The sequence below is a fragment of the Nycticebus coucang genome, chromosome 20 (genome assembly GCF_027406575.1).
Source record: "Nycticebus coucang isolate mNycCou1 chromosome 20, mNycCou1.pri, whole genome shotgun sequence".
Lineage (NCBI taxonomy): Eukaryota > Metazoa > Chordata > Mammalia > Primates > Lorisidae > Nycticebus > Nycticebus coucang.
Window position 1 is genome coordinate 52,629,947 of NC_069799.1, and position 27,614 is coordinate 52,657,560.

The following is a 27,614-nucleotide window of genomic DNA, read 5'->3' on the forward strand; positions in this document are numbered from 1 at the left end:
TTTAATAAATATTTTTAAATATACAAAGAAAAATATGTACTAAAGCAGATAAACTAATTCAGAGAGAGATTCAAACAGTATCTTAAGACAGTATCACCAAATTTTAGCTCATTAACTGAGAACTTACTATGAGGCTCCTCAACTTACAATGGGGCTAACTTCCCAATAAACCCATGAGTTGAAAATATTTTAAATTGAAAATACCTTTTCTAGATCATGGTATTTCCAACCTATGATAGGGTTTGTCCCGACATGGATTGCTGATAAGTTGAGAAACTCAATGAATGTGCAAAACACTTTCACACCATTGTAAAGTCAAAAAATCATCAAGTTGAACCATCACTAGTGAGGAACTGGTCTGTATTTTACAGTACTAATGTCTGGCTGGATTGTTAAGTGATACATTTTATAAACATACTGTGCATGTATTTTCAAGACAACTCTACAGAGTTTAAAAATCTTTAAAAAGAGGTTAAGGAGAAAAACAGTCTGCAATACTTAATCTCAACTATATTATCACTTAACATCATGCTGTTAATTTTAAAAGGCCCTTCCCAAATATTCCCAAGGCAAATAAACAACTCTAACAAATTTATAGTTCGTTTACCTCATTTATACTATGTACAGTAAGTTTACTCTATAGCTTATTATTAAAACTCAGTTATTAAAAATAAAGTATAAAAATGGATTTTAAGCATGACAACAAAAAATCAAGTTCTAGTAAATTTAAATATGCTAAAAGTAAAATCCAAATAGTATTTATATCTAATATTCTAAAATTTAAAGCTAAGCAAGTTTAAATACCTTGTTTATTTATTTATTTAGAAAAAATCTCAGTCACGCTGAGGTAGAGCGCTATGATGTCATAGCTCACAGCAACCTCAGACTCTTGGGCTCAAGAAATCCCCTTGTCTCAGACTCACAAGTAGCTAGGACTATAGGCACCCACCACAACACCCAGCTAATTTTTCTATTTTTAATAGAGACCAGGTCTCGCTCTTGTTCAGGCTGGTCTCAAAGGCCTGAGCTCAGGTGACCTACCCACCTTGGCCTCCCAAAGTGATAGGATTATAGGCATGAGCCACTGCCCAAGGCCAGGCCAGATTTTTTGGGGGGGGGGGGTGGAAGGGGGAAGAGACAGAATCTCACTATGTTGCCCTCGGTAGAATGCCATTGCCTCACAGCAACTTCCAACTCTTGGGCTTAAGCAATACTCTTGCCTCAGCCTCCCAAGTAGCTGGGACTACAGGTACATGCCACAATGCCCGGCTATTTTTTGGTTGCAGTTCTTTAGCTAGCCCAGGTCAGGTTCGAACCCGCCACCCTTGGTGTATGTGGCTGGCACCGTAACCACTGTGCTACGGGAACCGAGCTGATTTTTTTCTTTTTTGAGATGGAGTCTCATTCTGCTGCCCCAAGCTAGAGGGCTAGGGTGTCAACCTAGTTCACAGCACCCTCAAACTCTTGGGTTCAAGGGATCCTACTCAGCCTCCCTAGAAGCTGGAACTACAGGCGCCTGTGAGAACTCTCCTCTGCTTTTCCTATTTTTAGTAGAGATGAGGTCTCACTCTTGCTCAGGATGGTCTTGAACTACTGAGCTCAAGAGATCCTCTGCCTCAGCCTCCCCAAGTGCTGGATTATAGGCATGAGACACTGAGCCTGGGCCTCGTAATAGAAAATTTAATCTCAAAACTAAATATTTAAGTCAGTGGTTCTCAACCTTCCTAATGCCGTGACTCTTTAATACAGTTCCTCATGTGGTGACTCCCAACCATAAAATTATTTGCATTGCTACTTTCTAACTGTAACTTTGCTACTGTTACGAATCGTAATGTAAATATCTAATGTGTAGGATGTATTTAGGCGAACCCTGTGAAGGGGTCATTCAACCCCCAAAGAGGTTGCAACCCACAAGCTGAGAACTGCTGACTTAAGTCTTTACAATGTTTGCCTTGAATAAAAGCACAAACACAAATTCAAAACAAAGCGTTTTTCAGTAAGTATACATTATTATTTCCCAAACCATATTTACACATGCAAAAATGTCAAGTAACCTAATTTTTAAATACAAGCTGCTGAAATATTCTCAAAATACTTTATAACTGTATAAGGATAATATTAATTTCCTTTCAAAGATGTCCTTTGTATCCTCACTTTCTTTTTTTTTTTTGAGACAGAGCCTCAAGCTGTCACCCTGGGTAGAGTGCCATAGCATCACAGCTCACAGCAACCCCCAACTTCTGGGTTCAAGCGATTCTCCTGCCTCTGCCTCCCAAGTAGCTGGGATTACAGGGGCATGCCACAACGCCCGGCTATTTTTTGGTTGCAGCCAAGCCATCATTGTTGTTTGATGGCCTGGGTTAGATTCGAAGCCACCAGCTCAGGTTTATGTGGCTGGCGCCTTAGCCAATTGAGCCACAGGCATGGAGCCATGCATCCTCACTTTCTTAAAAATAATTTGTGGTACTTCCTTTCAATACAGTGGCAGTATGTTCTTAAAGAATTACAAACTAAGGGTGAATTTTAGTTTACAGATTGACTTTTAGTTTATTAAAAATTAATCACTTCTCTTAAAATAAGTCAAAACATAGCAGAAAACAGGTTAAGTCAGAAGAAGACAGATTAGTATTCAAGCAAGCTTTTAGTGTTTTAATTAAAACATTTTCTCAAACAAAAGGTGTGACATTTGGCTATTTAGAAAAAATACTAACCATTAGCACCATTGAAAAGGAAAAACCAGCTAAGCATATATAGAACTTCAAAATTGTTCTATTATGAAGGAGAAAAGCTGATGAGATAATTACTTGCTAATGAAGTAATCTATTAATGACATATAGCAACAAACTAGTATTGCTCAAGTCACCTAAAGATTTCACAAGATGACCACAATAACACATGTAAGAAATCTCTCGCATGCTTTCAATCAAGCTATATTTTAAATTTTCAGTTGCAATGGGTAAAATCATATTTACAAATATGGCATTATTTTAAGCCTATTCTTTGACTTAATACACTATTACTCAAAATTCTATTAAGCAGATGTGCTATAAATTTAGCAACAACAAATCCACTTACTTTTTTCTCTTTCTCATGATGTTTATCCTGAGAGTGAGAGGAAGAATCACTTAAACTTTGATCATATGACCTATTAGATCCCCGTTTGCTCTTTTTCTAAAAAAGAAAATATATATACATATATGTATATGTATATAAAATTTTTAAAAGAATCTTTTTATTAGGCTTAAACCAATTCAAGTGTGAAGTATTTTTAAATGTCTACTAAAATAAAAAAAAAAACACTATTTCGATCTATATAATCCAGTTTAGAAACCATTCATATATTGTCCATTACACTATGAAGGGAAATCTAACCCTAAAATTAACATTAATGCCATATTTTTGTATACTAAAATATGTGAAAATAGATTGCCTATTGTCAAATAAGCTACTATGTTATTTTCAATGTCTGCTTTAAAAAAAAAAAAAAGTCAACCAAAAGAGAAATGCCAATTAAAGAAAGATGCCAAGACTAGAAAAACAGGAAAGCAAATATTTGAAGAGTTATTTTTTGCCACTAGAGAAAGTGAGAAGACTTTTAATCCTGTAATTTCAGTATTAAAGCATACAGTTTTCAAAAAAAAAAGAAAAAATAATAATAATAAAGGAAATGTCAGTATTAGACCCATGCATTTTTCAAAGCATTACTAAAAACATTACACATTTTTGTTTAAAAATACACCATTGCATAATTAATTATGAAACTGATAGTTACTCAGATTGAATAAAAGTTGGTGGTACTGTAACTAATTGGTTTAAACTTGATAAAAATGACTATAAAAGATATACAAATTATAGAGTTTGTAACAATCTTAATGAATTGTTAAGTAGGCTTTTGTTCTCAATTGGTAAATTAGATATCATATCAATGATTAGCAACAAGAAATTTTTTATTTGTACAAACTTAAAAATTCATTTTACTATTTTATCTATAGCATCTCTTGCTTAGAAAATGAAGATTCCAGTGTGCTTCTAACACCCAGGGAGACAAATGTTCAATTTCATAATTTCAAAATTTCTCCTAGAACACTTTAATAGCTGTGCTAGCCATTAGCAAAGCTTTAAGCACCAAATGATGTAGGTACATACTGTTAAGTATTTCATATACATAAACCAGAATGTTAAGAGTGTTTAAGCTGCTCATTTAGCCCTGTTCACAGGGACAGGTACTGATTTTAAAAAATTAGACAATAAAGGACAAGCCTTAAACCTCTGGTGTATGAATATGTATGAGAAATAGACAGTTGGGACATTAAACATAAATTGATCCTTCAAAGGAACATAGACACAAATTTGTAAGATCAGCTGTTACTAACTCAGTCATCCATGCTACTATGTAACTCTGTGATAGCAAAGACTGACCAAATCTAAAATATTCCCAAAGTTGTACTTAAATATATTTTTAAGATCTTTAAGTTATAACATAGCTTTATTTCAGAGCTTTACTACTTCTCAGTTTTTAAAAAAAAGAACAAACAAAAGGTACAATAGTAATGAAACAGGAAATTGAGAAATGAGAGAATGACAAAGAATCACAAAATGTCTAGTTATGTGCTGAAAACTGAATTAAATGAAAATAATGTTGAAATGCTGGTGTTTACTATCAACTATTAACCTATATTCCAAATGTGAATATCCGCCTTTACAAATGAACCCAAGCAAGGCAAAATTTACTAAGTCTTTTCATTTCCAATAAAGAACATGCTCACAAAACTTCAACTCAAGAAAAAACCTAGAGAAAAGAATAATTATGTGGCCTTTTTTATATAGCAATGCCCCTCTATTGTCAAAACGAATCAACATCTTAACAGTAAATTCAAGACAAATTCTTACCAGCTTACTAAAATGGTATTTACAGTAGCCACAGTACTGGACGTTATCTGCCCCATTACCTTCTTCTTCACAGAGTAGTCCAGCAAACTGAGCACTGAAAATAACAAGCAAGTGTATCAATACAGCCTGCGTATAGACACAAACAAAATTCACTTCCATGTATAAAAGGCGTGCAAGAAAATGTATTCCTAAGAATAAGAAAAAAAAAGGAAAAATAAAAGGCTTTCTTCTGGCTGTGACCATGTACACTGCACCCCAACCTACAACTGATGATTCTTTTAATGCCATATTTATGGCTTAAAATAAACTCTTCATGTATAGTCTATTAAAGATGAAGATGGATGCGTGATTTGTTTCATCAAATATACATTAAGTTTCTTGAAGATAAATTCTCTTTCCCTCTCACTATTAATACTTCTACTTTTTCGATCTATGTCACTGGTAAAACTGGAAAGACCACGCCACTAATGGGCTAAAATTACATATGATGATATTTAGCTCATGGATGCAAAATACATAATCTTAACACGGAAAAATTCATTTACCCAGGACTAAGTTTGCAAATCTAAATGCTTTAAATCATAGTACAGATAAACATAAGTCACGCTTTTCAGTCAAAAATTAATGGAAGAGGGGCGGCGCCTGTGGCTCAGCAGGTAGGGTGCTGGCCCCATATGCCGAGGGTGGTGGGTTCAAACCCAGCCCCAGCCAAACTGCAACAACAACAAAAAAAAAAATAGCCAGGCGTTGTGGCAGGCGCCTGTAGTCCCAGCTACTCAGGAGGCTGAGGCAAGAGAATCACCTAAGCCCAGGATTGGAGGCTGCTGTGAGCTGTGTGACGCCACAGCACTCTACCAAGGGCGATAAAGTGAGACTCTGTCTCTACAAAAAAAAAAAAAAAAAAATTAATGGAAGAAATGGAATTGAAACCAAGTTATCGTATTCATGTGTTTAAAAAACACAAAATGCTAAAGTTTATAATCATCATCTTGTGTATTTGACCTTTCACAGATTGCAAAATTATGTTATTAGTGTATAGATCTCATAGCCAAAAGGGCATTTTCCTCCTTGGAAAACTATGTATAGTAATTAGGAGAATTTTTGAAAGTCAAAATTCTTTTTCCATTCCCCAATAGTTGCATAAAATGGACTTCATATACTAAAAGCTCAGGAAATGAGAATGTGCCTAAACTGGCAGCTAGGCACAGATTCATTCTCCTTTCTTTTTTAGCTTTATCTCTCTCCCTTTTTTTTTTCAAGACAGAGTCTTGGTCTATTGTCGAGGCTAAAGTGCAGTGGAGTGGTCATAGCTCACTGCAATCTCAAACTTTTGGACTCAACTGATCTCCTGCCTCCGCCTCCCAAGTAGCTGGGACTACTAGCCAGGTGTGAACCACAACCCCTGGCTAATGAAATTTTTTCCAACTTCTTGCCTTGAGCATCTTCCTTCTTTAAAAATCAGTAGACTAAAAAAAATAAAAATCAGTAGACTGATTCTTAAAGTTAAGTTCGTTGAGGCTTGGCACCCATCCATACTACAGTGGTTACAGTGCCAGCCACATGCACCAAGGATGGTGGGTTCAAACCTGGCCCACCTAAATAACTGCACCCAAAAACTAGCTGAGCATTGTGGTGGGTACCTGTAATCCCAGCTACTTGGGAACCTGAGGCAAGAGAATCACTTAAGGCCAAGAGTTTGTGGTTGCTGTTAACTGTGATGCCATGGCACTCTACCGAGGACAAGATAGTGATAAATAGTGACAAAAAAAAAAAAAAAAATTAAGTTCATTGATTATTCCCAAACTTTTCTTTCTAATTGTTACCTGCAATACAGAGTATCTTGAATAATTTTTGTCCTTGAAATTTTACCTTGAAAAAAAACCGTAAGTAAATCTTTGGGAAATAGTCACTGTTACAATGACAATGATGGTGGCTGTATTATATATCTTTACCTTGAAACACAGGAAGTACAGAAGCACTATCATCCATTGAATCTTTACTAATATTTCAGACACCGTACTAATAGTTTACCTATATCAATATCAGCTCTTTTATTCCTAATATCAAAGCTAGGTAGTGAACACCAGTATTTTAAATAAGATGAAATTGAAGCTTACACAAAACAGATTAGAACCAGGGGCCACTTATTGCAAATTCACTCCAGTAAATATATTCAGTTATTAGAATAATCTTTATTACCAATAAGTAAGTAATATAAAAGCTAGCCCAATAAAATTTATTGTAATTAATGTTACCTAAGTCTTTATTAATAGATTACACAAAGTATTTGCCAATTTCAGTTCTGGGCAACAGTGGAAACATACATACCATGTTACATGGAAAGCCTGTCTACATCCATGTTTATTACATGTCATGCATGCACCAGTGGCTGCTTTGCTTTCTCTTCCTTGTTCATCACAAATGTAGCAAGTCTTAGGGGTAGAAAAAAAGAAACAAAAATCATACAACGGCTTAATGTGAATGTTATAATTATGTTCTGAAATGAAGATCAGGCTTGGTACCTAACCTACTTTACTTGTAAACAATTTTTTTACGGTAATCTAATTTTTGCAAGCAATGTAAACAGGAAAAAAACATGAACAAACAAACATGCAAAAAATGGACAAAGGCATTAGGACTCTTCCCAGGGATTGAAGATTGAACCAGGATGTGGTCCACCACATCTTTGTCTTCAAATGTGATTGATTTTCAAGTGATACCTTTTCTCTCTGCTACAAATAATCTAAGAGGATTTGATACAAGGAGTTGGGACATATGAGACAAAGGACAGCCCTATGAGAGTAAGCAAGGTTTCAGGAAAGTCCAACTTGCCACCAACAGGCTGCATGCTGATTTTGTGAGCGTTTTTTTTTTCTTTTTTTTTTCCTTATGTGTGGTGATGGATATCATGAAAAGCATGTATGGACCTTTTTTTCTTTTTTGCTAATTTTGCTAGTGTTCGTGTTATTTAATGTGTGCCCCCAAACAACTCATTTTTCCAATGTATAGCAGCAAAGAAAAAAGCTTGGACACACCTGGTTTAGATTATTCCAATTATCCATGAGGAATCATTTGTGGGCTGTCATTCAGCCACACCAACCAGATACCTTCGTGCTTGGAAGATACTTCAACTAAGTAGATAAGAAATGCCGCAGGAGGCAAAAAGCCAATGACCACCCCAAGCAACTTCTTCCACTTATCATGTAAAAATAACTAACAGTACCAACTTTTCACAGCAATGAGTCATAGATGGTCGAGCAATGAAAGTCCTGAATTACATAAATAGTAGTCTATGGGTATCAGAGTAATACTCTCAAAAATAAGAGTCTATGAGAGTTGAGCCACAACCTGCTCCCATTATCTCTATACCCTACTGCCTTCTGTGATAGAAGGGCCAACTCTGGGTAGGTGTGGCCACACAGATGAAGACTCCCTCTACCCCAGCTCCTAGTCTAAAACTACAGGGTTACCCGCTGAGGGCCAGGCTGCCAGTGTCTTTTATCCTCCTCAGCACTGATGGCTCCCATGCAGAGAATCCTGAAGCCCTGTCATTACTGCCCCAGACCGCTGGTACAGCAGAAGTTCCATATTAGGAGAATCAAACCGAGAAAACAAGAAGCTACTCTTACCTTCTCTCCTCCCAATACCCTGCCATACAGCAAACATCTCTTATGGAAAAGGACATTATTGGCCCCATCACTCAATTCCAGAGCAGCAGAGCAGAGGTTGTACATTCTAACAGGGCTTTAAGAACCAAAGAATTTGGCAGTTCTGCCTGAGAGAACAGACTTTGTCCCAGTGCGTGAAGTTCATGAGTAAGGGCATTGTCAAAAACAATGGAGAGTCCCAGAGTATACACATGTATCAAACATCACATTTATAACCCCTTAAATGTATACAACTATAATTTGTCAAACAAAAATAATATAAAAGAGGAAAAAAAATAAAATTAACAGAATACCTGAATTCTATGTCCAGCATATTGAATAAAATTTCAGTAAATTCAAGGGGCTGGGGGTGGGCATGGGGGAGTGGGGGGGAAACAACCAACGCACGCTTTGGTGGTCAACACTTACAATGGGACTGGCAGTTCCAAGACACTAGCAGAAATAAGCACAACAGCAGACCAGACAAAGAGAAGCAGAGAAAGACAACAAAGAACAGCCCTCTTAGGCTCACACTCATCCCTATGGGACTGGAAGGCTGTGCACATGACTGCACACAATTAGGAGAAATTGAAAAAGGTTTTATGGCCAACTTAAAGGCATTCCCCAAGCCACATACAAATCCCTCAACCAATAAGGTGCTTTCGTATAACCTATGATCACAAACTGGCTTAACAACTTATGACTCAATAATAACTCAAGGACAACCTCTAAGAAGCCAGATATGAAAATAAAGTCACATTCATACCTGATGCTCAATGCTGTACCCTCTAATGGCCCACAGGAAGAGAAATTCTCATCTCCTTGGAAAATCATCTCGAAGTCAAGTACACATCCAAACGTAAAGGCTGAAAATGTAACTGGCTAAGGGGGCTTAAGTACAACCTGGCCAATAAATGTTTCATGTGTTACAACCCTTAGAAAATAAAAATGGGTAGGAGTGGGGAGGAAGAGCAGGGCCATCTGAGGTTGCATTCTGATGGGAAAATAAGACTTAGCCTTTTTTTTTTTTTTTTTTTGCAGTTTTTGTCCGGGACTGGGTTTGAACCCGCCACCTCCGGCATATGGGGCCAGCGCCCTACTTCTTTGAGCCACAGGTGCCGCCCAGGGAAAATAAAACTTCATAAAAATAGTCCAGCGAAGTGAGTAAACTGAAAAACAGTTAAGACTCACACAGGGAAGAGAGAAATCATTATCTAAAGATAAAATCAGTTTCAATGAAATACAAGACAAAGAAACAAAAAAATGTGACCCACAAATAGAAGATATAAACTGACTTTGAGGGTTCCCAGATTTTGGACTTAATAATCAAAACAAAATTCTAGAATTTAAATCTGACTTAAAAAAAACTGACTAAAAAAGGCTCAACATATTTGAGATGCTGAAACAAATTGGCAAACTTCAAACAGCTCTAAAAACTAAAAATAAAAAACACAGAGAGAAAAGCCCTAGAAAAGATGGAAGCTAGAAATAAAGATAAAATACTAAGAACAAGATCTGGAACCAGACAAGGTTGTCCACTGTCTCCACTGCTCTTTAACATTGTAATGGAAGTTTTAGCCATTGCAATTAGAGAGGAAAAGGTGATCAAGGGTATCCATATGGGGTCAGAAGAGATCAAACTTTCGCTCTTCACAGATGATATAATTATATACCTGGAAAACACCAGGGATTCTACTACAAAACTCTTAGAAGTGATCAAGGAATACAGCAGCATCTCAGGTTACAAAATCAACATTCATAAATCCGTAGCCTTTATATATACCAACAATAAGGGAGGGTAATGGGTGGGTCCACACCTACAGTGCATCTTAGAATGGGGACAGGCGAAACTTACTAAAGGCAGAACACAAATGTCTACATACCATAACTAAGAAAATGCCATGAAGGCTACATTGAACAGTTTGATGAGAATATTTCAGATTGTATATGAAACCAGCACATTGTACCCCTTGATAGCACTAATATACACAGCTATGATTTAACGATTCAAAAAGAAAAAAAAAAAAAAATATATATATATATATATATATATATATATATATATACACACACACCAACAATAGTCAAGCTGAAAAAACGGTTAAGGACTCTATTCCATTCACAGCAGTGCCAAAGAAGATGAAGAAAAAAAAAATCCTAAGAACAGCAAAAGAAAAATGACTCATCACACATAAAAAAAAAATTAAATTAAATTAACACCTGAGGGTCCATCAGGCACTATGGAGGATAAATGGTAGTAAAATAGCATTCAAAATGCTAAGGGGGGAAGTGAGGGGCTATAAACAAAGAATCCTATACCCAGCAACACTATCTTTCAAAAGTAATGGTAAGGGCGGCGCCTGTGGCTCAGTCGGTAGGGCGCCGGCCCCATATGCTGAGGGTGACGGGTTCAGACCCGGCCCCAGCCAAACTGCAACCAAAAAATAGCCGGGCGTTGTGGCGGGCGCCTGTAGTCCCAGCTGCTCGGGAGGCTGAGGCAAGAGAATCGCTTAAGCCCTGGAGTTGGAGGTTGCTGTGAGCTGTGTGAGGCCACGGCACTCTACCGAGGGCCATAAAGTGAGACTCTGTCTCTACAAAAAAAAAAAAAAAAGTAATGGTAAAATAGAGAAATTCTCGACAAAAAGTTAGAGATGATATCGTGACAACGGAAATATAACACCAGATAGTTCAAACCAATAGGAAGACAAGAAAAAAAAACTAAATGGATAACACCTGTTATCCTAGCACTCTGGGAGACCAAGGCAGGTGAACTGTTTGAGCTCAGGAATTCAAGATCACCCTGAGCAAAAGTGAGACCCTATCTCTACTAAAAATAGAAAAACTAGCCAAGTGTTGTGTTGTGGTGGGCACCAGTAGTCCCAGCTACTTAGAAGGCTGAGGCAAGAGATTGCTGTGAGCTGGGATGCCATAGCACTCTATCCAGGGCACATTGTAAGACTCTATCTCAAAAAAAAAAAGAAAGAAAGAAAAGGAAAAACCAAAATGGTAAATAAGAAAACCCACATAAAGAACAAACTATTATGAAACAAAAATTTAAACAATGTATTGTTGGGTTAGAAACATACTACTTATGTTAACAGCAAAAAAAGGAGGGATGGCAATGGCATAGTGGTTACAGCATCAGCCACCTATACCTAGGCTGGCACGTTCAAACCCGGCCAGGGCCAGCTAAACAACAGTGACAACTGCAACCCAAAAATAGCCGGGTGTTAGGGCGGGTGCCTGTAGTCCCAGCTACTCGGGAGGCTGAGGCAAAAGAATCGCTTAAGCCCAAGAGTTTGAGGTTGCTGTGAGCTGTGACGCCAGGGCACTCTACTGAGAGCAACATAGTGAGACTCTGCCTCAGAAAAAAAAAAAGAAGAAGTAAACTTTCTATAGACACATCACGTTATGGGTTAGGTTGCAGACCACCACAAGGAAGTGAATATCACAATAAAGTATGCCACACAAATGTTTCCTTTCCTAATACATATAAAAATTATATTTACACTATGCTATAGTCTCTTAAGTATGCAAAATATTATGTCTGAACAATGTATATACCTTAATTTCGAAATACTTTATTACTAAAATATGCTAACAATCATCTTAGCCTTCAGCAAGTCTTTTCTCTCTGGTCTTGCTGAGATGTTAGTGGCTGCTGAGTAATCGAGGTAGCTGCTAAAGGCTGAGGTGCCTAGAGCAATTCCTTCAAATAAAACAACAATAAAGAGTGCCTTATTGATTCACTCTTCCTTTCATGAAACATTTTTCTAGCATGGCCATGCTGTTCAATTAGAGTCAATCTCCTCACAGTCTACCACTGTTTTATCAACTAAGATTATAGAACATTCTAAAGCCTTTGCTGTCATTTCAATAATGTTAGGATAGCATCTTTACCAGGGGTAGATTCCCTCAAGAAACCAATTTCTTTCTTTCTTTCTTTCTTGTCACAGAGTCTCACTTTCTTGCCCCTGGTAGAGTGCTATGGCATCATAGCTCAAAGAAACCTCAAACTCTTGGACTCAAAGAGATCCTCTTGCCTCAGCCTCCCAAGTAGCTGAGATTACAGGCACCCACCACAACACCCAGCTATTTTTTAGAGATGAGGTCTTGCTCAGGCTGGTTTTGAACTCGTGAGCTCAAGAGATCCACCAGCCTCAACCTCCTCGAGTGTTGGAATTATGGGTGTGAGCCACGGCACCTGGACCTCATTTTCTTTACTCATAGATAAGAATCCACTTTTCATTCACTCAAGTATGATCATGAGACTACAGCAAATAAGTCACATCTTTAGGCTCCACATTGAATTCTAGTTCTCTTACTATCGCCACATCTCTAATTATTGCCTTCTTTAAAGCCTTGAAGCCCTCAAAGTCATACATGAAGGCCGGGATCAACTTCTTCCAAACTCCTGTTAATGTTGATGTTTTGAACGTTCTTACTGACATCTAAAGGTGAATCTTTCCAGAAAGTTTTCAATTTACTTTGCCCAGATCTATCAGAGAAATTCCTGTTTATGGCAACTAAAACCTTATAAAGTTTATCTCTTAAATAATAAGACTTGACAGTTAAGATCCTTGATCCACTGGGGTATAGAAGGGGTACTGTGTTAGCTGGATTGAAAACACTAATCTCTCTGCACAACTCCATTATAGCTCTTGAGTGACTAGATACATTCTCCATCAGCAGTGATATTTTATAAGGACCTTTTTTCTGAACAGGTCTCAACAATAGGCTTAAAATATTCAGTAAACCATGCTTTAAACAGATGTGCTATCACCCAGGCCTTTTTGTTCCATTTATAAACACATGCAAAGGACACTTAACATAATTTTTAAGAACTCTAGGAAATCCTGGAATAATACTTTTCATTTCTTTCAAGAATTTTTTGTTTGCATTTAGAGTCCCTTTTGGCCTATTTCAGCCTTTGGCATGCCCTCCTCACTAAGCTTAATCTCTCTAGAATTTGATGTAGGTCAATAATTTAAACTTTAAAAATTTATTATTTATGTATCATTCATGATCATAGCTCAAGAACACAGGTCAGTGACAAACTTTTATGTAAATCAGCCCAAACAAATTCTTTATATTCCAAGACTTTGCGGTTTGAAAGATACCAGCCTTCATCTCCTAAAAATCTTTCATAGAATCATAATTTCTGTAGAAATCTGCAAATGACTTCTTTCTTGGTTCAGCCACAGCAAACTTCTAGAAAGCTGCAACCCCCAGGTATATAGCAAATGCTGCAACAATATGAATCCACACATGCCTGTACAAGAGACCACAGCTCTGAGGTTTGGTCAAAGCACTAGAAGCTGGCCAGGCACAGTAACTCATGCCTGTAATCCTAGCACTCTGGGAGGATTGCCTGAGTTCGAGACCAGCCTGAGCAAGAGCAACAGCCTGTCTTTAAAAAAAAAAAAACAGCCAAGGGGCGGCGCCTGTGGCTCAGTCAGTAAGGCGCCGGCCCCATATACCGAGGGTGGCGGGTTCAAACCCGGCCCCTGCCAAACTTTAACCAAAAAAAAAAAATAGCCGGGCGTTGGGGCGGGCGCCTGTAGTCCCAGCTACTCGGGAGGCTGAGGCAAGAAAATCGCTTAAGCCCAGGAGTTGGAGGTTGCTGTGAGCTGTGTGAGGCCACAGCACTCTACCGAGGGCAGTAAAGTGAGACTCTGTCTCTACCAAAAAAAAAAAAAAAAACAGCCAAGTATTGTGATGGGTGTCTGTAATCCCAGCTACTTAGAAGGCCGAGACAAAGAGAACTGCTTGACCCCAAGAGCCTGAGGTTGCTATGAGTTATAATTCCATGGCACTCAACCCCAGGGTGACTAAGAGAGACTTGGTCTCCAAAAATATAAGATAAGATGTCCTTCTATGAAGGTGAAGGCTGGGGGGGGGGGGGCGCGGCGGCACTAGAAGCCATCATTGTTACCGTCCTTAATGGTATGCCAAGTTCAACTTGTCCTTCCCAGGTGAGGAAGAAATGAACGGAGCTAATTTAAACTTTTTATTTTATTGTTGTTTTTTTTTTTAATTTAAACTTTTTAACAGACACTTATTTTGAAAATACAAGACTCAGCACCTGTGGCTCAAGCAGCTAAGGCACCAGCCACATACACCTGAGCTGGTGGGTTCGAATCCAGCCTGGGCCCGCCAAACAACAATGACAGCTGCAACCAAAAAATAGCCGGGCATTGTGGCGGGTGCCTGTAGTCCCAGCTACTTGGGAGGCTGAGGCAGGAGAATCGCTTGAGCCCAGGAGTTGGAGGATGCTGTGAGCTGTGATGCCACAGCACTCTACCTAGGGCGACAGCTTGAGGCTCTGTCTCAAAAAAAAAAAAAAAAAAGGAAAGAAAATACAAGCAATTATTTTGCACCTCCCAAGTTTTTATTTTTGTTTTCTCAAAGACAGACTCTTACTCTGTCACCCAGGGTACAGAATAGTGCATCACGATACCTCACTGCAGCCACAAACTCCTGAACTTAAGCAATCAATCCTCCTGCCTCAGCCTCCCAAGTAGCTGGGTCTAAAGACACAAGCCACCACTCCTGGATAATTTTTCTATATTTTGCAGAAAAAAGCAGATCCCACTATTGCCCAGGTTGGTCTTAAATTCCTGGCCTCAAGCAATCCTCCCACTTCTGCCTCCCACGTGCTAAGATGACAACGGATATTAGCTACCATGCCCAACCCATCTCCCAGTTTTAAAACAAAAAATTATATATGTAATTTAAAACAAAAACAGTAATAAAATATCCACTATACCTTATTATAACGATCATGTGGGACAGACTGTAAAACAATAGGTTCCATTGTAGAAACATTGGCAAACTGTACCTCTGGAATATATAGGGCACAAACCACATGAGCCCAACCTAAAAATAAATAAAAATAATGTCATTTTTGTCAGTTTTATCAAAAATAAAATCATCAACTCTCTAAAGAGATCCCTTAATCCCTAATTAACAAAGACATTAAAAAATCATCATTACTTATTTCCATTGCATGAGAACTGTCAAACCACTACTGTCAAAGCACTCCTAATCATTTCTCCAGCTATTATTCACCATAATATATTTACAAATAAAGGGAAACCTTTATGAATTTGGATGCGGGCACTGACCCTTCTTATAAGGGCAGATTATTCAGATCACAACACTACTTCTAAAACCACTGTAAAAAAATTTTAAATGTTTAATACTTAGGGGGGGCGGCACCCGTGGCTCAAAGGAGTAGGGCGGCGGCCCCATATACCAGAGGTGGTGGGTTCAAACCCGGCCCTGGGCAAAAACTGCAAAAATAAATAAATAGGGAAAGGGCCAAGGAAGGGGAAGGGAGGGGGGAGGTTTTGGTGGAGGGAGGGTAATGGGTGGGGCCACATCTAGGGTGCATCTTAGAATGGGTACAGGCGATTGCAATAATGTACACAGCTATGATTTAACAATAAAAAATAAAGAAATAAATAAATAAAAACACACAAAAAAAAGAGAAAAAATAAATAAATAAAATGTTTAATCCTTAAACATTATAATACTTTAATCTTAATGAATGTAAATGTCAACACCGAATCTTTAATTTTGTGTTAAAAATAGTATTAACGTTCATTATCTTACTATTTTAATTTTAACTGAAAATATTTTAATTGATGTTATTAAATGTTTATTTTAATTGATACCAATGTTTCTTTTAATTTTTAAAATGAACTGACAGCATTAAAATAAGAGCTGATTGGTGGTGCTGTGGCTCAAAGGAGTAGGGTGCCGGCCCCATATGCCCGAAGTAGTGGGTTCAAACCCAGCCCCGGCCAAAAACTGCCAAAAAAAAAAAGAGCTGATCATGAACTACTAGGCTAAAGTGAGAAAAGACGGAAGTCCTAGGTTCAGTTTTTGGTCACTTTTGGTCAAGAAACATTTGCCTATTTCAGAGAAAGGAACTGTAAGGATGAAAAGCACCTTTTGTCAAACTCAGGAGGCTGGTAGTCCAGAGATGTACATCTACAAGGAACCAAAGGAGAAAGGAAGCTAGTAAACCCTCACTCACGCTCTTTCAGGTATGACAGTGAAGGCCTACAATCCAGGAGTAGGAGTAAACTAAAAGTACTTAGAGATGCACCTGGGCTCTGACCACGTCAAACTCTAAAATTTAACTAAGGTAGTCTTAAATTAGAAACCCAAGGCACCAGGCAGATACAAATATATATCCTCTCTGGAAGAAAATTATATGATGTTGGCTACAAATAATTTCTATAATTTGTTACTTAAAATTTCAAGCACAATAAAAAGGTACCAAACACATGAGAAACAAGACAATGTAAATGAAAATGAGCAAAAACAAAATCAAAGAAAAAAAACAGTATTTTGGAATTATCAAATGCAGATTTTGAAGTAATTGCTCATTATGATCAAATACATATAAGAAAATATTTTAAATTCCTGCAAAGAACTGGAAACCACACTAATAAATAAAAATTCCAGGCATACAAACATAGAAATTAAATCAATGGGTGGGACTAACAATGGTTTAAGACAATGGATAAAAATGAAAATTAGTGGGCAACAAAATAAATCAGAAGAAAATACCCAGAAAGTCAGCCTAAGACACAAAAATATAAAATTCAAAAAAGGGAGCAGGTGATATGAAAAATATCATAGGCAGGCCTAACACACACATGTAATCAACACTCAGAGAAATATGAGACAGAAAATGGCACAAGAACAGTACTTAAAATATTACCTAAAAACATTCCAAAACAAAGAAAGACAGCAAGCCATAGCCTGAAGAATCACTATAAATTAAAGGAATAAATACAAATAAACACCAAAGCACATTAGCAAAACTATGGAAAACTAAAGAAAAGAAATAAAAATCTTGGCTGGGGCAGCTCCCATAACTCAGTGGGTAGGGCACTGGCCACACACACCCAGGCTGGCGGGTTCAAACCCAGCCCAGGACAGCTAAACAACAATGACAACTGCAACAAAAAGAAAATAGCCAGGCATTGTGGCAGGCGCCTGTAGTACCAGCTACTTGGGAGGCTGAGGCAAGAGAACTGCTTAAGCCCAAGAATTTGAGGTAGCTGTGAGCTGTGACACCATGGTACTGTACTGAGGGCAACACAGTAAGACTGTCTCAAAAATAAAAATCTTGACCAGCACCCAGTGATTCCCGCCTGTAATCCTAGCACTCTGGGAGGCTGAGGCAGTTGGAGTTCAAGAGCAGCCCAAGCAAAAGAGAGACCTCCTCCCCACTCCTCATCCGTCTCTACTAAAAAATAGAAAAAATTAGCCCGGTGCTATGGCAAGGGCCTATAGCCCCAGCTACTCAGGAGGCTGAGGCAAGAAGACTGAGCACGAGAGTTTGAGGTTGCTGTGAATTATGACGCCAAGGCCCTCTACCCAGGGTACAGAGTAAGACTCTGTCTCAAAAAATTAAAAAAACAAAAATAACAGAACAGAACAGAACAGAAAAAATCAAAGGTAGGAGATTTCCGCTTTGGTCCAAAGCAGAATAACGAGAATCAAATTTAGCCTCCTGCATGAAACAATTCATATATCCGATGGACAAAATACTTAACACAATGATTTACGAGACACTTGATGTCAGGTAACAAAGGACAGCAAGACAAGAAACAAATGAAGTGAGACCTAGGTTTGTCCTAGCTCACTGTCTTGAGAGTTTTTCTGGCAACAGCTGGGCAAACTCCCAAGTCTGGGAGTTGTAACTAAGAATATGGTGAGACTAGGGCAGCAAAAACTGGCTGTAGAGAGTACTGAAAGAAAGAGCTCTTCAAAGAAAAAGAACCTTAGAGATATGCACAGGCTATACTGTGTGCCGATTCAACAGATTATTTACCAGTGCCTATGCTTGAGAAAATAAACTGAGGTCAGGGAAAGATCCATTCAAATGGATTAGATGGAACAGTGGCCAACAGGCCCAAAGAGCCAGAAACAGTCCCTGTTTCCAAAAGCCAGACTGAAACAACTCAAAGTTTACAGGGTAAAACACTCAAGAAAGTCTTGCTTCAGTAGAATAATTACCCTTAGAAGAAACACTGTTCCAGAGCCACCTAACAAACCGTAAAAGCCACCTAACAAACCTTTGACTTGAAAGGGTCAAAGACCCTAACTATTTCAGGACAAAATTCAAGATTTATGGGCATACAAGACTATCTAGCTTTATGACGGCAACACTGGTGGCGTAGGCAGCTACAAGGGCACATCCCACCAACAGAAACATTTTATAAAGAGTCAACCAAGAGCCAATTTTATCAGAACTCTGGAAAAGAGTAAGTACACAAAAGATTACTGCAACCAAGCAAAGCCCAAGTGAAGGAAAAGACAACCTAATAATGGTGAAAAATCTTTGGGCATTTTACTTGCCCTTGACCCGTGTTTGCCCTGGATTTGGAGAATCCAGTGCTGACCTTTGGTCCCTGATTTCAGAAGGAGAGCTGACTTTTAAGCCACTTTGGAACAAAAAAACACAATTCTTTGCAAATAGTGGCTACTGAAGGACTGACTGATGCTATATGCTTGTCTTCTTTCCTTTAAAAATAGTTCAAAACTCACTAAGGATGGAAATGTGCCCTCAAAATCACTACAAGTGAGACAACCTACAACCTACAAACATGTTAGGCAAGAAGATTACTGGGTAAGGCACATAAGATGATGCCAATAGCCCCGGAAGAAAAACTGGGGAGAATGTGGTACATTTAAAAGGACTTGAGTGTGCTAAGAAATATAGGGAGCCACAGGCATGCTCATGGGAGGACTTATCTTCAAAAAGAACAGAGGAGATACTAAATCTTAATCTATGGTTAATCTCTATGTATACTAAGGCAGAGTTGAAAAGTGACTGATTAACAATTGAAGGAATGACTGAATGCCTGAATGCCTGGCACATAGTCTATCTGTATTCACTGGGATAGAGTTTTTGTTTTTGTTTTTTTTTCCTTTTTCTCTATCATTATTTGGCACCTGGTATCCAAGGAAATCTTTATTAAAACACGAGCTGAAGACAAAACAAAGATACAGAGAATTCAGAGACATGACAAATACACACTTTCCAAAAATTGCTAAGAAGTCACTAAAAATAACAAACTGCTTTGCACATAGTAAGCAACAAAATTAAAACCCTTAGGAGAGAAGAGAATCTGACTTCCTATGTTACCACACTGTAATATTAAACATGTCGGGTGGCGCCTGTGGCTCAGTAGGTAAGGTGCCAGCCCCATATACCGAGGGTGGCGGGTTCAAACCCGGCCCCAGCCAAACTGCAACCAAAAAATACCGGGCGTTGTGGTGGGCGCCTGTAGTCCCAGCTACTCGGGAGGCTGAGGCAAGAGAATCGCTTAAGCCCAGAAGTTGGAGGTTGCTGTGAGCTGTGTGAGGCCACGGCACTCTACCGAGAGCCATACAGTGAGACTCTGTCTCTACAAAAAAAAAAAATAATAATAATGTCCATGAGTTTGAGGAAATTAGGGAACATATCACCCCAAAAAGCATGGCATATTCATAGGAAAAATTAGCAGAAACTGTTCCTACAGAAGAACAGACATTGATTTTCTAGGCAGAAATCTGAAGGACACTATTATGCTTACAAATATACACACAACAGAACTTCCAGAAGAAGCAAAAAAATGGATAGAGATGACTTGAAGAAATAATGGCCTAAAACTTTGAAAATTAACAGGCTAATCACCAAGAAAATACACAAAAGGATCCACACTGACATAATGATCAATGTTAAAACTACAGAAAAAAAGAAAATCTTGAAAACATTAATAAAGAAGCTATTAAGTCACATACATGGAAAACATTCAATAAAATAACGTATTTCTCATCAAAATACATACAAATCATTAGAGAGTGTGATATTTTTAAACTTCTATTATCTGAAAACTCTGTATCCAACAAGACTATCCTTCGAATATGGAAAAAGTAAGACACTCCCAGAGAAACCCAAGCCAAGGGAGTCTGTTGCAAGTAGAACTGCCCTACAAGAAATAAGAAGAGTCCTACAGAGCTAAAATGAAAAGACACTAGACGATAACTCAATGCCATACCAAAAAATAACTCCAGGAAGATATCTATGTAAGTAAAAACAGAAGCCACTATTATGGTATTTTTAATTTATACTTCTCCTTTAATTTATACCTCTCCTTTTCAGATAACAGGTTTCCTTTGTTCAGACTTCAAAATTTATCATATAGTGTGAATCCTTCTTACATGATTTAGAAGACAAATGAAAAAAATTACTATAGGCCTGTGTTCATGGGTACACAATACATAGGGACACATAAAACTACAAATTTTGAGGGAAAAACATGAGGAGGATAGCGTGAGAGGAGTGAAGATTTTGTATGCTAAGCTAAATCAGTATTGATTGAAACAAAGTTATTAACAAACTTAAGATTTTGACTGCAATCCTCATGAAAACCACAAAGAAAATATCTGAAAGATCTACACATAAGGGGCGGCGCCCGTAGCTCAGTGGGTAGGGCGCCGGCCACATACACCAAGGCTGGCAGATCCAAATCTGGCCTGGGCCAGCTAAAACAACAATAACAACTGCAACAACAACAAAAAAAAAAAAAAAATAGCCTGGTGTTGTGGCAGGTGCCTAATAGTCCCAGATACTTGAGAGGCTGAGACAAGAGAATCACTTGAGCCCACGAGTTTGAGGTTGCTGTCAGCTGTGATGCCATAGCACTCTAACCAGGGCGATAGCTTGAGACTCCTATCTCAAAAAAAAAAAGACATATACAAAAGGAAGAGGAAAAGGAATAAAAGGGAACAACTGGAGAACAAAAAGGAAAAAAGATCCAGGAAAAAGTCAGGACAATTGTATAAATTATTCATTATCAGAAAGAATATTAAATGAAAATGGACTAAAAAACTGAATGGATTAAAAAACTATTCCAACTATATGCTGCCTACAAGAGATTCAATTTACATTCACAAGCACAAACAGGTTGAAAGTGACAGGCTAGAAAAGATATTTCACACAAAAAGTAACCAAAAGAGGCTCGGCACCCATAGCACAGTGGTTACGGCGCCAGCCACATATACTGAGACTGGCAGTTTCAAACCAAGCCTGGGCCAGCTAAACAATGACAACTGCAACCAAAAAATATCCAGGCATTGTGATTAATGCCTGTAGTCCCAGCTACTTGGGAGGTTGAGGGCAAGAGAATCACTTAAGCCCAAGAATTTGAGGTTGCTGTGAGCTGTGATATCACAGCACTCTACCAAAGGGTGACATAGTAAGACTCTGTCTCCAAATAAAAATAAAGTGAAAACACATTAAGACTGTGATATACTTAAAGCAAATAAAGCAAATGGACAGAAAAATATCCTAGGCAAAATTTAAGAAGAGGAAGGCTGGAGTGGCTATTTTATAATAATACATAGTATCAGATACACACTACAAGACAGAATACTCCCAAGGATGAAAAAAGGACATTTTATAAAGAGAAAATTCAATAATAGAAAAGCTGCTTCAGTGACATTATCTCCAGGTCTACTTGAAAGAGGTTTTCTTCGCCTTTGCTTTTGTCTTTTTAATTTTCTTTAATAAAAAGACAAACAACAACCTTCCATGTCTTTCCCTCTATTTTAAAATGTTTGTGATCCAGGGTGGCAGCTGTGGCTCAACGGAGTAGGGCGCACGCCCCATATGCTGGAGGCGGCGGGTTCAAACCCAGCCCCAGCCAAAAACTGCAAAAAAAAAAAAAAATTGTTTGAGATCCTTATGAGTGTTATAATGCTGACGAGCCCTGAATTTCTTTAAGGTTAATACAGTGCAGTACCACAGCACAAGCAAATCATCTTTAGCAGAAAAAAGATAATACTGGCAATTCCCAGTCCTCATTAAAATGTTTTCTTCCTACAGCATTCTTTTGGTCTTTCTCTGACAAGATAGTTAAGCAGCCAGAATTGAAAAATACTGTTGGGTTTTGCAACAAATTCCACTTCAAGTAGAAACACACTGAACCACTGTCAAAAGCTGATAACCAACCAAGTGTGTGTAACCCCCATAAACTCTCACCAACCAGCCATGAGCAGTATTAGCACTAATCAGGTAAGGGAAGTTAGAACTAAATCATAAGCTTAGCAGCCATGCCTCTAACTCATGCTCTAATTGTGCTGCTCAATCTGGGAGCAGTATTTTGTTGAAACTTATTCTTTGGTATTATACATATGTTCATTTAAGAAATAAAATAAAGGGCCAAGCACAGTGGTTCATGCCTGTAATCCTAGCACCACTCTACTAAGGAGGCTGAGGCAGGTGGATCCCCTGAGCACAAGAGTTTAAAGACTAACCTGAGCAAGAGCAAGACTGGGTCTCTACTAAACACAGAAAAACTAGGGCTGGACGAGAGGTGGCTCATACATGTAATCCTAGCACTCTAGGAGGCCAAAGTGGGTGGACTGCTTGAGCTCACAAGTTCAAGACCAGCCTGAGTAAGAGTGAGACGCCCACCTCCAAAAAATAGCTGGACATTATGAGAAGTGCCTGTAGTTCCAGCTACTTGGGAGGCTGAGGAAAGAGAATCACCTGACCCCAAGGGTTTCAGGTTGCTTTGAGCTATGACACTACAGCACTCTACCAAAAGCAACAGAATGAGACTCCAAAAAAAAGATAAATAAATAAAAATAAAAATAGTTGCGCACTTAAAAAAAAAAAACAAATAAAAAAAATAATTAAAAAAATAGCTGGGCGTGATGGCTCATCTCTGTAATCCCAGCATTGAGAGGCTGAGGCAGGTAGATTGCCTGAGCTTACAGGTTCAAGGCCAGCCTGAGCCAGAGCAAGACCTCGTCTCTAAAAACAGCCAGGCATTGTGGTGGGCACCTGTAGTCCCAGCTATTTCGGAGGCTGAGGTGAATGAATTGCTTAAACCCAGGACTCTGAGGTTGCTGTGAGCTATGATACAACCTCACTCTGCCAAGAGTGACCAAGTGAGACTCTGTCTCAAAAAATAATAAAATTAAATTAAATTAAAATAGAAAAACTAGCAGGGAGTTGTGGCATCATTAGCCAGGCGTTATGGCAGGCACCTGTATTACCAGTTACTTGGGAGGCCGAGGCAGAGGAGTTCTTGATCCTAAGAGTTTGAGGTTACCATGAGATATGATGACACCATGGCCGTCTCCCAGGGTGGCCGAGTGAGACTCTGCCTCAAAAATAAAATAAAATAAAATAAAAATATAAGAGACAAACAATAGGCCAGGTGCGGTGGCCTATGCTATAATCCTAGCACTCTGGGAGGCCAAGGTGGGTGGACTGCCCTGAGCTCACAGGTTCCAGACCAGCCTTAGCAAGAGAAAGGCTGCATCTCTAAAAATAGCTGGGCTTGGGGTGGGTGCCTGTAGTCCTAGCTACCCTGGAAGCTGAGGAAAGAGAACTGCTTGAGCACAAAGAGTTAGAGGTTGCTGTGAGCTATGATAACACTGTACTCTACTGAGGGTAACAACAAAGTGAAACACTATCTCAAAAAATAAATGAATAAAATAAAATAAAAAGACAAACAATAATGTATTAATTGGTTCACACCTGTAATCCTCGTAATTTGGAAGGCCAGGGAGGGAAGACTACATGAGCTCAGGAGTTGGAAACCAACCTGAGCAAAAACAAGACCCCATCTCTACAAAAAAATAGAAAAATTAGATAGGGGTGGTGGCAGGTACCTATAGGCCCAGCTACTGGCAAAGCTGAGGCAGAAGGATCGTTTGCACTCAGGAATATGAGTTATTGCAATGAGTTATAACAATGCCACTGCACTCTACCTTGTCTCAAAAAAAAAAAAAAAAAAAAACCCTAAACATTTGGCTGAAACAGTATCCAGTACTTAATACTGACAGTCAATAAATACTTCTTGAATTGCATTGGCCACCGGTAACTGTAAAATACTAGAATACATGAAAGAACTGTTATAACTTTGGAAGTGGAAAAGACTTTCTAATTAATGATTCAAAATATGAAAGACACAATTAATAAATTCAACTAAATAAAAATCAAAAACTCTTGAATAAACCCCAACCAAGAAAAGACACAAAGAAATAGTTCAGCTCATATCAAAAGAGCATAATATATAAAGGGCTCCTATGAGAGCTCCAACAAATAAAAAAAAAAGAGAGAGATCAACAACCAAATCAAAAAGGTTTATGTATAGACTGAGAGACCAAAGAATAAAAAAAAAAATAAATACTTTTCTTGAAAATGTTAAGAAGATTGGCGCAGTGGCTCACACCCATAATCCTAGCAACCTGAGAGACAGAGGCGGGAAGATTGCTTGAGCTCAGGAGTTTGAGACCAGCCTAAGCAAGAGTGAGAGCCTGTCTCTTCTAAAAAATTAGCCAGGTGTTATAGCAGTTGCCTAGAGTCCCAGCTATTCAGGATGCTGAGGCTAGAGGATCTCTTGAATCCAGGAGTTTGAGGATGCTGTGAGCTAGGCTAAAGCCATGGCACTCCGACCTGGGGTAGCAGAGTGAAATTCTCAAGAAAAGAAAAAGGAGGATGCCTGTAGTCCCAGCTACTTGGGAGGCTGCAGCAAGAGAATCACTTAAGCCCTAGAGTTTGAGGTTGCTGTGAGCTATAATGACACCGCACTCTACCAAGGGTGACATAGTGAGACACTGTCTCAAAAAAGAAAAGAAAAAGTAAATATAGGGCTCAGCGCCCATAGCTCAGCGGTTAGGGCGCTGTCTACATACACCTGGACTGGTGGGTTCAAATCTGGCCTGGGCCTGCTAAACAACAATGACAACAACAAAATAGCTGGGTGTTGTGGCAGGCACCTGTAGTCCCAGCTACTTGGGAGGCTAAGGCAAGAAAACAGCTTAAGCCTAAATTTTGAGGTTGCTGCGAGCTGTGACACACTCTACCAAGGGCAACAAAGTCAAACTCTGTCTCAAAAAGAAAAGAAGAAGGAAATATAAGCAGAGGCTCAATTTCATTAATAAAAGAAATGCAAAATTACTACTAATATACCAACTTTCACCTATTAGATGACAAAAGGTATGAATAGCTTTCCCAACCACGGCTGATAGGAACATATATCGATACAACTTACGAGGAATAATCTGGGAATATCTATCAGAATTAACTGTAAAATGTTTTTTGTTTTGTTTTGTTTTGGGACAGAGCCTCAAGCTGTCACCCTGGGTAGAGTGCCATGGTGTCACAGCTCATAGCAAACTCCAACTCTAGGGCTTAAGCGATTCTCTTGCCTCAGCCTCCCAAGCAACTGGGACTACAGGCACCCACCGCAACGCCCAACTATTTTTTGGTTGTAGTTGTCATTGTTGTTTGGCGGGCCCAGGCTGGATTCGAACCCCCAGCTCCAGCGTATGTGGCTGGCGCCTTAGCCACTTGAGCTACAGGCACTGAGCCAACTGTAAAATGTTTTTGACCCAACATTTCCACTTCTGGAAATGAATAATCCTACAGGTATATTTGCACACAAACATTAGTTATAAAAGCAGAAGATTAGAAAATCCATTAACAGGTGACTGTTTACACAATATATGGTTCCCCAAAAAAGCTCTATATTGATGATGAAAAGATACATCATTCAGCGAGAAAAATTAAGATTCAAGAGAGTATGTACAATATTAATCCATGTGAATAAAAATTGAGTAAATACTTTAAGTGTTCACATTTGTATATGCAAAAGAAACCTGGAAGGATATGGAAGAAAGTAACAATAGCAGTTATCCTGGTGGCAGAAATGTTGCTGAGAAACTAAGCATATGTAGAACAGGAGTAACAAGCAAGGTTTTTAATTATTTTTTAATTTTAAACAATGTGACTTGTATAACATAGTCTAAATGTTAAATTTTGAAATACACATAGCTAATCAGAAACACAGCATTTCCTCTTTTATCTACTCATGCCATCTCTATTCCACGTCAAAAATACTTTAGGTGTGGGATGCCAAGGTAGAAAAGAGTATGATAATAGTAGATATAAGATCTACTTTTTTGAGTTTCCTTCTAGTATGGCACAGCTGAATTCATGTCTACATATTTAAGAACAGTACGGTGCTGCAAGTAAATGAGCTTTCTTTGAGAAAGATAACTAAAAGTAAGGATGAAAACGAGTAACACATAGGGTCCTTAGGAAAGCATACCAAAATGTAGGACAGAAATCAGAATTTCTTTATATTCAAGTTACAAAGATCTTTGAGATGTTAAAATTAACATTAACAGATAAAACAAAATTTATCTCTAACAGCAATAACAAAAAAATAACTTATTTTTCAAAAATAATTTCTAAAATAAGAAATAACCATTTTAAAAACTCGAGATTTTGAATGTAGATCCTACATGAAATAGCCAATATTTAAGTTTGTCCATAAAGTAGAAAAATTGTGCTTCAATGTGAAAGGATTTGTAAATTACATACATTACTGCTAAAAATATTTGAGTAGCGAACATTATATAATTTGAAAAAATATGAACTACCAAATATTTAATTATTTTAAAATACTCTACCAACCAGAGATTTTTTCCAAAATCTCTGCACTTACCCCCATTATCTGTTCTTTTTAAAGCTCCATCCTTATGGGGACAAAGTTCACATCTCTATAAAAAAAAAAAAAAAAAAAAAAAAAAAAAGAGGGAATTAAAAAGATTTTTCATCAGATTACCAAAACAACATCTTCCCTGAAACTTCAAAATTACTGAAAATGTGGGAGCAGCATTTGTACATGTTGCCCTTAAGAATACTTCAGAACATCCCTCACAAAATAACGGTTCTCAATGACAAGTCATCTTCCTCAGAGCACCAGATAAGCAATTTTTCTTGAAGCTGATTTTTAAATTTCTGCTGCAATTTTTTTTAAATCTTACATTAACAAAAACAAAAAGGTCCTCTCAACGTAAGACTAGGTCAAGGCTTTTAACATGTGCCTGTTAACTCTTTCCTTTCAGTCTAAGACCAGCAAGGACTGTTACAGGCAAGTAGGTCTAGTTTTCCCATTAGAGCCTAATTCAAGAACTTAGAATTTTGATTTAAGCGTCAAGGGCATGATCTCGCATGTGCAGACTTCCTTTATAAAAGGAACT

At 38.3% G+C, this 27,614-nt stretch overlaps 1 protein-coding gene across 14 annotated transcripts in view; it reads right to left on the reverse strand.

The window, feature by feature from the left end:
• The window catches only part of MLLT10 (MLLT10 histone lysine methyltransferase DOT1L cofactor), a 203,178-nt gene that overhangs the window by 106,542 nt on the left and 69,022 nt on the right, over positions 1–27,614 (reverse strand). For 12 of the 14 annotated variants that reach the window (XM_053572095.1, XM_053572094.1, XM_053572093.1 and 9 more), the window contains 5 exons: positions 27,077–27,131; positions 15,307–15,416; positions 7,219–7,322; positions 4,891–4,984; positions 3,076–3,171 (listed from right to left, as the gene is read on the reverse strand). In XM_053572095.1, the coding sequence (XP_053428070.1) occupies positions 3,076–3,171; positions 4,891–4,984; positions 7,219–7,322; positions 15,307–15,416; positions 27,077–27,131 (459 nt within the window). The remainder of the gene's footprint in view (positions 1–3,075; positions 3,172–4,890; positions 4,985–7,218; positions 7,323–15,306; positions 15,417–27,076; positions 27,132–27,614) is intronic. The other 2 variants (XM_053572098.1, XM_053572103.1) reach the window with 2 other exon arrangements.